The following is a 12,008-nucleotide window of genomic DNA, read 5'->3' as shown; positions in this document are numbered from 1 at the left end:
TAATGGTTCGGAGACTAAACCTGACATATGGGGATAAACATTTTTGATAGATTGTGTTGTTTATTTTGGACTTTCTTACCCAAGGATTCAGAATCTACATTCGCCTGTCTGTGCTTTGTGTGTTGACAGTACGTCTGTGACAAGTTAATGGAAGTCTATGGGATCGAATGCTCTGCGAAAAATGTATAAAATAGGAATAGTAACTGTAAGTAAAGACATTTTGTGGTTTCTACAAAATGCAGAGAAGTGGGAAGTGCTTTTTTCACCTCTGACTCTTGAGAAAGAAAACAAGGTCGTAAAACATGCAGCTGTGTGCACACATTTTGAACTGAAGGTTACTAAGATGAATTTGTCATCGACTCTCTTATCTCATCTGGATTATTATTGTTCAGAAAGATTTTAGTGAGTAAATATCCTCGCGGGTGTGTATGTTTACCTCTGTTACTTTAATGAAAGCTGCAGTGTTGGAGACTACATTTCCATGAGTGAGGTTTGCACCTTTTGGGTTTCCTGAAAAGCAACAAAAAACAAACAAAACAAAACAAAACCAACACAATTAGGATGATACCTGATGTTAAAAAAGTTAACATATCCTAAATTTTTAGAGTTAAAACAGTCCCGGAAATACCTGTGGTTCCAGATGTAAAGCAGATGAGTGCAAGGTCTTCTGGTTTGGGAGGCTGTAATCAGATCACAGATCTCCAATAAAAATAAAAAAAAACTACTTTTCTCCAAGATTTCACCTGCTGATTCAGCGAATTATCCAAGTTGAAATATTAATTCTCATTGTAGTAATTTAATATTAACGGAAAGCCTCAATTATCTTGCAATCAGCAGGTAAGATGAGATGTGCTGTTCCTACTCACCACTGGTGTCTGATGGTTAGCTTTACCCAAGGCCTGGAAAAAACACAAAAAAAGTGTTAGCATGGTCAAGATAAACAAACAAGAACATGTGACAGTGTGACTCAAATAGCAGCTAATTTTCCAAAAACATCGGTTTATGATTGTAAAAATACTCAAGAGGCTACATGACGTTGTTGCTGTTGCAGATTTGAGGAACCTTCTTTATATTGCAGTCTTCAGTAAACGATTCGTCTGTTCGTTCTTTTTACCTCAAACTCCTTCAAACTCAGGATCTCGATGCCGCTCTCCTGCCCGCGGGTCACCAGGTCGCTGTCGAACGCCTCCATCAGAATAATCATATTCACACTCTCATGGGAACAGGTCAAAACTCAACTCTGAGCAGAATGATAAAGACAGTTAGTTGTCGCCACCAGACACACTCTGGCTAAATTTTAAAAAAAAATCACGTAGTTAATGGTATGTATTATACATGTCTGTATCACTATAGTATATCTATATATCTAGGGCCCGAGCACCGATGGTGCGAAAGCCGGCGGCCCCGACCCGCTGGATCCACGACGTGCAGCGTGCCAAGGCCCACATATCACTGCTTGCAGTTTTCATTTAGATGTGTTTCTGGTATGTTTTTTTTATTTCAAATTTGTTGTATCTTTTTAATTTGGTGTCAGACAACAGTGGTCCATCATTCATCTCTGATATTTAGATAATTCTCTGATACGACAACAAATACATGTTTGAGTTACATTTCTCTTTTTTAGGTAAAATAGCACACCAAGTCATTCAGCTGCCGCAGATCTCTGTATTTTTATGTGGTTTCAGAATTTGCTGCAGAAAATAAAGATACTTTATCAGTATCATAAACCATGCATGTATACTTTAAGCTGCTTTAGATGTTTTGTAATCACATTTGTTTATTGTTACATTCAGCACAGTATTGAATAACATAGCAGTACATCTATTTTTTTTTTTTTTAAATTCTGCTCTCACGACAGACTTGTTATTTATTTAATGTCATGAGATTGTTAATCATTGGATCTGATTTACTACAGTAACAGTATTAATGTTGCTCTACCAACATTAATTCCTGTAAATCTATTACAGTGACAGAGATTTTAAATTGAAGTTGTTTGATGTTGCCTACACTTTACGACAGAATGTAAATTCACAAGTACTTGCTTATGTACTTCTTGTTAGTTGAAGGAAGCTTGTGCCATTTTAAAATGTACTCTTTTGTTACAGCAGTATTATTATATCTGTATAATTGTGTATAAACAGTATTTGTTATCATATTTTGGTGCACACAAATACATACACAAAATATATTTAGCCTTTAAAATGACTTTGTTGTTGTGTTATGATGGGAAAAAAAATACAGCTCATGTTATGTGATTATTTATTTTGTTAGATTTTATTTCAATTAAAGATGAGTGTTGATTCTGTAGAGCAATGCAGTGACGTATTATGCTGTTTGATTTGGAGGAGTTGTTTGATTTCACAAATGCAGCATGAACAGCATGAAGTAACTTATGATGCATCAAACTGAGTCTGTTCATATTTAATCACATACATGTCAATGGGTCCTTAAATAATTCCCAAACTGTACTTTTTTACATTTTGCATGTTTACTTATTATGAATGGTAACAGGAAGATATAACAATTAACAGCAATTAGACAGCACAGGTACAGTATTATATCAGTGACCGCTGCCTGCTGCTACTGTCAGCAGCATCTTAAAACTCAAGATCTACTCTGAGATTTACACCCCATCAGAACTACAACATGCTGACAAACCCAGATGACTACTATACTGTCAGCTGGTTCAGCTTCAAAATGTAAATCTGCTGCCTGGAAAATGAGTCACTTCCCAGTTTAACTGAAAAGTTTAATAAACTTAAAATGCTGAATCCAGTTAGTTCAAGGAATCAATTCCTCATTCACACAAAGTTTATTTTTAGCTGCTCCTACTAAACTTTGTGCAACTGTACCACATAAGGCCATTCCTGGTAATATTGCTGTGTTGTGCCCTTTCATTCAGAATTAATTCAATACAAAAATGTATTGGAGTTTTTATTGTTTTTATTGTCATGAGCAGAAACAAAACAAAAAGTCAGTTCTGAATCATTCATAGAGGTGTGAAATGATGATGCAAAACAAGAGCAGTTAAAGCAGTTTATTTGTTCATGTATTACACATGTCTAAAGGCTGATATCATCATCTCATACTGATTTAATTTGCACCCAGGTGGGCTACCGGTTAAAGTGCCAACCATGAACTGCAGCACATTCAGTTTGAATCCGTCCAGGAACTGTTGCCGCACGTCCTTCCCCAGCTCTCGTTTCCTGCCATTGCTCCACAGACATACGATGCTTCAAAACATTACAATAAAAAAAAACAGCATATCTTTTTCTGATTTGCAAAGAAAACAAGATTTTATATCATACAAAACATATGGCTGAAATACAAACTGTTATATAACTATATTTTTGCAGTTCAACTGAACAAACAAAGCAGTGTTTTGCATTTTTAAGAACTTTCAGAGAGGTCTTAGATGCTGACTGTTTTTGCTCCACAGTTACAGAAAAAAAGATAACGCCACAAGCACAGACACAAGCCACTGGGTCGAGACAACCATTGGAGACCTGTAGAGATGGAAACAAAGAGAGAGATGACTGTAATATTCAATTATTTTGAAGGTATTGAAATTTCCTCTTTCACCTCCTACTCTGAGCAGTTTTCTGACAAAGTTAGGAGAGGTTTTTTTTTTTATTTCACGTGAAAATTTCTCTATTTGTTGTTTTATCACTTGTTTCAAGTTGGAATAAATTAACGTCACATACTTCTGAATTGTTTTCAGTTTTTTTCTCCTGAAAGATACTACTCATCATCAGTGATTAAAAAACAAAGTGGAAGTAAAGATAGAAGTTAAAGGCTTTTGAATGAGTTTGAAGGTTAAAACTGGACACTAATTAATTGATTATTTAGTCCTTGATATTTTTGATTTTAGAGAAATATAAAAGATTTGGGTCAAGTTTTAGGGGCTTTTGAAGAATTTGATATTTTATTATGTTGGCATTGAACATTGACTATTTTGGATAACAGAAAATCTATACACAATCAGGTCAAATGTACTGTCTTTGTGTTTGTTTCGAACAATTGATGGCAAACAGTTATTGAAGTACAATATAATTAAAATTAAAAGTATTTAAAATTCTGGAAAGTTGAAACATCATATCGAGTTTTCATACAGAAATTAGATATCGCCTCAAAATAATAAAAGCCAGGTAAATAAGTAGAAGTAGAGTAGAGAAAAGAGTAAAATGTTTCATTTTATCAAGAAAATGTGAGTCTTACCGTGAAAACATGTAACAGTTGTGTGAGCTTCTCAATTCTGAATGTTTCAAAATGACCTCTGTGTATTCAGAATCATCATTTTCTTTTTCAGTTATTTCCTCCACAGTGAAAAATTCAGCTGGAGATAAGAGTGCTGAATCTGTATCTTTATTGCAGGCGTGGTCCCCAAGTTTGACAAAGAAGCAGGAAGTGATATTTAAGAGGACTTGTCCATCGAAATCTTCCATTTGCTTTAGCGCATCATAGTTTGAATTAACTGTGGTGAAATGTCCAAGTCTCACTGTGGAGCCAGCTTGTGGTATCTTTTGTTTAACTTGGAGAAGAAACAAAGTCTTGCACTCCTTTGGCTTCAACAGCTTCATGGAATCCATGAGCAGGAAATGAAGAGACTTGAAATGGAAGTCTTCTTCATAGACACTTACATTTACGCCCATTGTCTCCACTGCTTTGCCGAAGGTCGTGATGAAAACTGAATCCTCATTATTAAAGACTGAAAGTGCAGCAGTATGCTCTTTTATTCCATCGGGGATCAGCGTTGAACACTGGGTGTTTCCACTCCATGCATGCTGGAATTCCTTACTCCTGTTTAGCTCTTGACCTAACAGGTTTGAATGGATGAACTTCTTCATGGCCTCTTCACGGCACCCAGTGTACAGGTCATCCACAACATCCACAAAGTTCCTGTCCAGTAGTTGTGCATTTTCTGCAGTCACCTTCAATTGAGTATGAAATTTAAAATGTATTTTCAGGAAAACAGAATCTTTTAACATAAGATTTTATGCTTATTTGTTTGAAAATAAAAAAAAACTTACTTTGTAGTTTACAGCTGTGAAAATGATTGCAAGAAGCAGTTTTCTTGTGTCCCACATTTTTATGGACTCTTCTTCTACAGTCTGCTGTAACAAAAAAGAAAAGCATTGCAGGACCAAACTTGCCTAAAAAGTTCTGACATACAGAAAAGGTACGATCTGGCTTAGACTTAGGTTTAGACAAGCCACACCTAAATTATTTATTATCTGTTTCCTTTCCTTTTCAACCCACCAATTTAGATAAATGTAGATAAAAACAGATGAAAACAGTGAAATGAAAAGCAAATGTTGAAAAGATTTAAATAGACATACCTTAAGCAAGGAGAATTACCTTCTGTGGTGAAATCATGAAATCAAGTCCATGCACATCAAACTGCAGGGGAGGGGTTACTCCGTGCTGAACAGTGACCAAGGAAGTGAAACAACTCATCTGCTATCTTTTCTCTTTCCTGTGGAAGGAAAGGACTTGCCACTGCCAGACCTTTTATTTTATTTTATTTTTTTCTGCTTGCGCTACTGAGTTGCTTTGAGCAACAGTGATTTTGAAATAATGTGCTCTATAACAGGGGTCTTCAACATTATTCAGGTCATGGACCCCCAAACTGATTGGGAGATGGAGCATATATTCATATCTGATTCATATATTGTATAAAACCTTTTTTTTTAATATTAAACTGGAGGAGTGCAGGAGGCTTGGAGGGACAGATCCAGGCTAGTCTCACGATGTGGGTGAACTGGTGCCCAGCTTGAGAAAGCTCCTGTGTGCATTTCTGACTGAAAGATTACATCTTCTGCCTCCATTTATCCATTCGCTACAACATGTTGGATTCATGTTAATGTGTATTTTAAGACATTTCAATTTTTGTGGAAAAAAAAATAGGGAAAAAAAAATAGGAAAAATTGTTTAATCAACCAAAAATGTCACGGACCCCCTGCAGTACCTCCGCGGCTCCCCATAGGGGTCGCAGACCCCCTGTTGAAGACCTCTGCTCTATAATATTCCTAAGGTTTTTCTCGAAAGGTTTATTTTACACCTTGAAATTGAATTTGAAACAGTTTTGGTTGCTTTATTTATTCCTGCTGTTTATAGTGGCCATAGCTTTCTTACATTACTTTAGAGTAACGCGTGCTTAGATCCTATATATACATACATACATATTTAAAAAAAAAAAAATCCTGTTTATGCTTTTAAAGTACCTGCAACTACTGTTTTTGTATTTACTGCCTGGTGAAAGGCTTTTATTTTGAAAAACATACCCGGAAATAATAATACGGTATGGTTTATGCTTTCTGTAAGCGTCTGAAACTTCTGCATTTTTCCCCTCATTGAACTACGTTTTACTCAATTTATTTCCATGTCAGTTCGGAATACAAACTGTGAGAGTCATGTCAACACCAGTGTTGTTGTCTGCCACCGTCGGCTGCGGCTTTAGTTTGTAACCGGAAATAGCCTCGTTTCCGGTTCCTGACGCGCCAGAAAACGAAAACAGGACGCGGTGACGAAACGTTTGTGTGTTTTCTCAGTTTTCACCGAGTGACAGGTGAATGGTTAAACTATTGGACACGAACACAGTGTTGATGTCACTCAGCGGTCTGTTTTACAACTGAACTAAAACAAACTCGACGTCGAATTTGCTGACGTGTAAGTTATATTTCGACGTCACGGTTGAACGAGCTCTGACAGTGACGTGATTCACAGATGGAAGAAGTACTCGGGTTATTTACTCGAGTAAAAGTACCTATTCTGTCACTTCAATGAAAGCAGGGTTGCCAACTTTGAACTGCTGGAGTAATGTAGGAGCTGGTAGGTCAGGACCTCATACGTCTGGATGACACATAACTAACTAGGGTTTATTGAGAAGTTTCTTTTTAGTTGTACTTTGGGTGAACTCGTCCGTTGAATGTTACGTTACATTTCACTTAGCTGTCGCTTTTTATCCAAAGCGACTTCCGATAAGTGCATTTACAACCACGAGAATATCACGACAGGAAGTAGATTGAGGTGGAAAAAGCTGAAGTCTCCTTGAGGCATGAAGTCTCAAGAGCACAAAGTCCCTGGTAGTCTGTAGGTGCTGTTGAACTGTCGTGCATCACCACATTTATATAATGTTCTGTGTTCTGCAGGTTTTAGGTCCGATCATCCTCTCTCTCTCTCTCCACTGACGTGTCTTTGAGCGAATCACCGGTCCAGTAAAGGGTTGCATGTGACTTGCTGATAAGCATTTGAGGATGAGAAAGTGGGGTGACCGGCTCAAGAAGGTTGAGCAGCTCGCTCAGTCGTTCGAGCTGAACCCTCTGACGCCACACTACAAACCTCGCCTGTGGCCGTGTCAGCCTTCTTCCATCTGGAAGCTCTTCCCTCGTCAGAGTATGGCCATCAGCTTTGCTCAGAGCTGCAAAGAGGTAGACGGGACGCTGCGTCACCTCACCACTCCGTCCTGCAGAGTTCACATCCTGTATGTAAAGGGGAATGCTGCTAATATTTGTACCCTGTGATTTCTAGGCTGTACATATCTTTGCTCTTGAAAAAGAAAAGACTCACCCGGGTCAACGGATCTATCTGGTTACCAGTTACACTGAGCTGTGGCACTACTACAGGTAAATCTCACTTGTACATTTCAAAATCAGGTGCGTCCTCTTCTGTGTTTTAGAACAATGTTATGATGTCCATCGATGGTGCTTTCTCTCTCGATGTTTTTTTGTTTTGTTTTCCAGGACTTACACTCAGTCCTTGATGCACTGCTATGAAGTGATACCAGAGGGGGCTGTTTGTAAGCTTTACTTTGACTTGGAGTTCCACAAGGCTTCAAACGAGGGATCTGATGGGAAAACTATGGTGTCTTTGCTCATCCAGGTAGGACATGTTTTTGTGTCCTCAGTCGCAATCTAACACGCCACTTTCTGTTCAACACATTTGAATGGAGCAGCTTGCTTCACATAAATCTAACCATGACAGACAATCATTCTGTCCGAATTTGTTTTAGCTAGATTTACGCATGCAATTCATTCCACAAGTGTAAATTCCCTGTTAATAAGTGAGTGTAGATTTCTTCAAGTATGCTGGCATATTGTTTTTCCTTGATAAAGGAATTGGAAAAGAAGGAGTTTTTGAGTTTAGTTCACAATTGATTTAAATGAGCGGAGTACAATTAGTAAAGTAGTAAATATTGTTAAAAAAGATAAACTGTGAAAAGCAATGGTTCGGAGACTAAACCTGACATATGGGGATAAACATTTTTGATAGATTGTGTTGTTTATTTTGGACTTTCTTACCCAAGGATTCAGAATCTACATTCGCCTGTCTGTGCTTTGTGTGTTGACAGTACGTCTGTGACAAGTTAATGGAAGTCTATGGGATCGAATGCTCTGCGAAAAATGTCCTCAATCTTGACTCCAGCACGAAAGAGAAATTCAGTCGACATCTCATCTTCAGTCTGCAAAATGCAGCTTTCAAAGACAACGTACATGTTGGTATGTTCAGTCTTACATGAAAAGCAATGTGCGTTTTCAAATCTGAAATATTTAATTATTCTGGCTGATTTTGTTTCTCAGGTAAATTCATCCATGCGATTCTTCAGCCCGTCCTGAACAAAGCTAAAAGTGGAAGTTTCCTGGATAGTGGGACGAATTCTGCGACAGAAAACAATGAAACACGGTTTGTTTTTCATACCTGTGAAAATCTGTCTTTTTTTATTTCCCTGCCACCCTCACTTTGTGTAATTATTCTCAATCATGTACTGATAGAGGAGCACAGCTTTTTACTGAGGGGAAGCCAGCAGCGGCAGACGGGACATCTGAGAGTCCACAGAGGAAGAGGCGTAGGCAGATAAAGAGCGACCTCAGCTTCCTCCAGGTGAAAAACAAGGATGGAAAAGACGGTCTCTTTGTGGATCTTGGTAAGAGGAACCAGAAGCTTTTCTTTTTCTTTTTTTTTAACCTTAGAAACATGCAGTTGCACAGGTTAAAGGATAGGCCAACGTTTTTCAGGTGCCCACACAAACATCGCTTTAACCACTCCTTAAAAAGATCCATTCCTATTGCTCTTTCAGTGTAAATGAAGGGAGGCAAATACACACTACTCCTGTGAAAAGTTATACTCAAACATTTATCTGACACAAAAATTAAGTTCATAAGATCATTTGTGTATCTTACAGAGTTCTGTAGTTTTTAGTACAACATTCTCTCTTTTTGTCTCTGTCCTTTTACTGCAGCTCAACTGGAAACACAAAGAGGGAATTTTATACTAAAACGATTGAACTTTTGGAAAATTCTCTCTAAACCCTCCTGGACCTCGGGTACTGTGTTCCCGGCTCATGGTGGCCGTGAAGATGGTTCTACGGTCTCAATCTCAAATCAAACTCAATCTATTTGGTATTTCTTATAAATCATCGTTTGGAATATAATAGAACAACAAAACTGACTAATGTGGAATTTATTTGCTTAAAAAGTGATCAGTTTGACTGATATGCAGATTCATCTTTTTTTTTTTTCATCTTCTCATCTGAGAGAAGCTGAAATCTTTTGACCATTGAACGGCTCTATCTACAAACCTTTCCAATGTAAACAGAGATTTATTTTTTCACTTGGTTCAGTTTCTGAAAATACCTTAGTTCAATGCCCCTGTGAACAGCAAGAAAAACGTGTTCCAGTGTTTGTCTGGGCACCTGACTGATGTTTTAAAACAGACTGTAAACCTAGCCTTTAATTCCTTCCTATAGTAGATTCAGTACCCATTTAAAAGAGTCTTTCTGTAATCTTTGCCTTTATGTGTGTAATTTTACTGTAGTTACATTTTACACAAACAGGTGTCTACACTAAGAACAGAAATTTCCGTCTTTACAAATCATCCAAAGTGGGGAAAAATGCTGCCTTCACTGTGGCAGACGACAACGAGTTTATGGCCAAACACGAGAAGGGATTTTCTGCAGAGGAAAGTGTCTTCTTGGCATCATTAGTGTGTAATTTGAGGTACGTCAGGCACCTTAACAACATCAAGTTTTGAAAGCATGATCTTGTCAAGCTAACGCGTCAGGTCGTGTCCTGTACGTCATCAGTTTCACAGGTCAGACAATTCTCACCTGGGACGTCCCAGAAACAAATGAAGCCAAAACCTTGACGCCTCATTGCAAACAGGGATCAGCTTCAAATCCAGGTAACCCTGAACAGAGAGGTCCCTGTCAATGTTCTGCATTCAATACACGTGGTATATTACTCTTATGTGTATCAGGTTACTTTTGTAATAATTATTATCTGGTTTTAACTCGATGATTTCCAACATGAATGCTGTTGATTCATGAAACCTTTTCTCCAAACCGTACTAACAGGTGCACTTTCTGGCTACCAGTCGTCCCCTCACCGTGAAGTGGACACGTTTGTATTAACGGTGGTCAGGAAGGATGGAGTGCAGGGAAGTAAGTGCTCACCTGTCGTAAGTCACATCTTTGCAAATGATGTCTGTTGCAAAACATTTATGGAGTTCTGCACGACACACATCTCTGCTGAGACGGTCACTCGCTAGTTTATCAGGTATTACACTGTTTACTGGTTATCTGAGATGATATCTAGCCAACACGATGATACAGCTTGAATCTTTTTTTCTCAGTCTTAAAAGGCTGCTCAGAAGTTAAAATCAGAGAGCTGTGTTGATTATTGTAGCAGAGTGAAATAATAAGTGTTCAATCGTCCTAAAGATGATAATGTCTCTCTTAATAAAGTAAATCTCACGTAAAATAACTCCAAAACATGCACCGCATGTTGCTTTAAGCATTTTGTGTGTTACAAAGTGTGTGTGTGTACTCGAACCATCAAACAAACCATCGTCACCCTGTGTTTTCACGTTTTCACTTTGCCTGACTTTCATGATCTCGTATACAATTAACAGGTATAAGACGATGGAACTACTTCGCCACAGAACATCTTCTGGTCTACGACATTGCCAAATACCGCTGGTGTGAAAACGTGGACAGGTTTCATAAAAGCAACAACATCATGTATGTGCTGTATGTTTTAATGTTTCTGAGGGCGGTCCACGTGCGTCCGTGTCAGTCTTTCCGACTGTGTATCATTCTCCTCTACAGGATTGTTGTCGATCTTAAAGAGGAAGTGTGGTACCAGAAGTGTCATGATCCCGACTGCAGGAACTTCAGGTCCTCCAGTATGTTATGACCCTAAAGAGCTGCTATATTTACTTTAATTTAAGATTATTTAAAGACATGTACAATGGCAGAAATGCAGTCTGTCTGAGATAAATATTTTACTGTTACAGGTTACCCACTGCCACAAGAGATCTGTGTGAGCTACATCATGACACTGGTAGGTTTACTTTAACTAGCATTGTGACTGACTGACTGACAGCTAAATTTCTCAGGAAATCTTGCATCTTGTTTTTTTTTTTTTTTTTAAAGATCAAAGACTTTGTGTTCTTCTTTACAATAAATGCACGGACTGATCATGTCCTCTTTTTGCTGGCAGGATGAGGAGGACCAGGCGTACTTAATGGACAATGCTGGCAACATTGAACCACACCAGGTACCAGACCAGGTACCAGACCAGGTACCAGACCAGGCCCCACAGGGCTCAGGGTGTCTGGAGAAGGAGACTCCTGATGTGTGGGGAGATGAACAGGATGACCAGGACTGTTTAGAGAGCCTGGACAACTTTGAACAAAACAACGGGGAGATCTCAGACCAGCTTCTGCTCACATGTATGGCAGATTTTGATTCCCAGTAGAGGGAGGTTTGTTATTTTTCTGTTCTTCATCAAATATACTGGTAACACGTTACTGAGTGACATTCTTCTTGGCATTTTAAGTAGTATTAACACATGTAATATATATATGTCTATGGTTTATAACTCATAATGGGTTGTCTTTAAGCATTTATAAATGTTAACCATAAATACATGCTGGTTTATAAACAGAAAACAAATTACAATATAGTAAAACAGTTTTATTAATATGAAATTGGTATTCATTGATATTTT

At 38.1% G+C, this 12,008-nt stretch overlaps 3 protein-coding genes across 4 annotated transcripts; 1 reads left to right on the top strand and 2 right to left on the bottom strand.

Annotated features, from left to right (window-relative positions):
• Positions 1 to 312: 312 nt before the first annotated feature.
• Positions 313 to 1,205, bottom strand: LOC138209353 (long-chain-fatty-acid--CoA ligase 5-like). Its single transcript, XM_069167880.1, has 4 exons — positions 1,115 to 1,205; positions 867 to 899; positions 629 to 680; positions 313 to 510 (listed from the first exon to the last, which is right to left on the bottom strand). Exons 1-4 carry the CDS (start codon positions 1,202 to 1,204, stop codon positions 389 to 391), a joined length of 297 nt encoding a protein of 98 aa, XP_069023981.1. The 5' UTR covers position 1,205; the 3' UTR covers positions 313 to 388.
• Positions 1,206 to 3,022: 1,817 nt separating this feature from the next.
• Positions 3,023 to 5,401, bottom strand: LOC138209041 (ecto-ADP-ribosyltransferase 5-like). Of its 2 annotated transcripts, none has more exons than XM_069167378.1 (4): positions 5,340 to 5,401; positions 5,031 to 5,114; positions 4,219 to 4,931; positions 3,023 to 3,506 (listed from the first exon to the last, which is right to left on the bottom strand). In XM_069167378.1, exons 2-4 carry the CDS (start codon positions 5,085 to 5,087, stop codon positions 3,440 to 3,442), a joined length of 837 nt encoding a protein of 278 aa, XP_069023479.1. In that variant the 5' UTR covers positions 5,088 to 5,114; positions 5,340 to 5,401; the 3' UTR covers positions 3,023 to 3,439. The 2 variants fall into 2 exon arrangements, with proteins under 2 accessions (XP_069023479.1, XP_069023480.1); XM_069167379.1 differs by having other exon boundaries at positions 5,031 to 5,111; positions 5,340 to 5,365.
• Positions 5,402 to 6,534: 1,133 nt separating this feature from the next.
• primpol (primase and polymerase (DNA-directed)) lies at positions 6,535 to 11,940 on the top strand. The gene is made up of 14 exons (XM_069167362.1): positions 6,535 to 6,669; positions 7,152 to 7,430; positions 7,531 to 7,625; positions 7,743 to 7,881; positions 8,351 to 8,498; positions 8,580 to 8,682; positions 8,772 to 8,923; positions 9,833 to 9,995; positions 10,082 to 10,179; positions 10,352 to 10,438; positions 10,909 to 11,017; positions 11,105 to 11,181; positions 11,293 to 11,339; positions 11,499 to 11,940. The coding sequence occupies exons 2-14, from the start codon at positions 7,257 to 7,259 to the stop codon at positions 11,754 to 11,756; spliced, it is 1,650 nt and encodes a 549-aa protein (XP_069023463.1). The 5' UTR covers positions 6,535 to 6,669; positions 7,152 to 7,256; the 3' UTR covers positions 11,757 to 11,940.
• Positions 11,941 to 12,008: the final 68 nt, after the last annotated feature.

Source organism: Embiotoca jacksoni, unplaced genomic scaffold (genome assembly GCF_022577435.1).
Source record: "Embiotoca jacksoni isolate LCO1_2020_lvr unplaced genomic scaffold, fEmbJac1.0.p SCAF_4, whole genome shotgun sequence".
NCBI classification, from domain to species: Eukaryota; Metazoa; Chordata; class Actinopteri; family Embiotocidae; genus Embiotoca; species Embiotoca jacksoni.
The sequence above is the reverse complement of the archived record's forward strand: the minus strand, read 5'-3'. Positions and strand labels throughout refer to the sequence as shown.

Coding starts and splice junctions, on each gene's coding strand:
- LOC138209353 (XM_069167880.1), bottom strand. CDS start 1,204: ATGATTATTCTGATGGAGGCGTTCGACAGCGACCTGGTGACCCGCGGG. Junction 681..866: donor CTAACCATCAGACACCAGTG/GTGAGTAGGAAC, acceptor ATCTGATTACAG/CCTCCCAAACCAGAAGACCT. Junction 511..628: donor CTTTACATCTGGAACCACAG/GTATTTCCGGGA, acceptor GTTGCTTTTCAG/GAAACCCAAAAGGTGCAAAC.
- LOC138209041 (XM_069167378.1), bottom strand. CDS start 5,087: ATGTGGGACACAAGAAAACTGCTTCTTGCAATCATTTTCACAGCTGTA. Junction 4,932..5,030: donor TCACAGCTGTAAACTACAAA/GTAAGTTTTTTT, acceptor ACTCAATTGAAG/GTGACTGCAGAAAATGCACA. Junction 3,507..4,218: donor AACTGTTACATGTTTTCACG/GTAAGACTCACA, acceptor CCATCTCTACAG/GTCTCCAATGGTTGTCTCGA.
- primpol (XM_069167362.1), top strand. CDS start 7,257: ATGAGAAAGTGGGGTGACCGGCTCAAGAAGGTTGAGCAGCTCGCTCAG. Junction 11,182..11,292: donor CAGGAACTTCAGGTCCTCCA/GTATGTTATGAC, acceptor TTACTGTTACAG/GTTACCCACTGCCACAAGAG. Junction 11,340..11,498: donor TGAGCTACATCATGACACTG/GTAGGTTTACTT, acceptor TTTTGCTGGCAG/GATGAGGAGGACCAGGCGTA.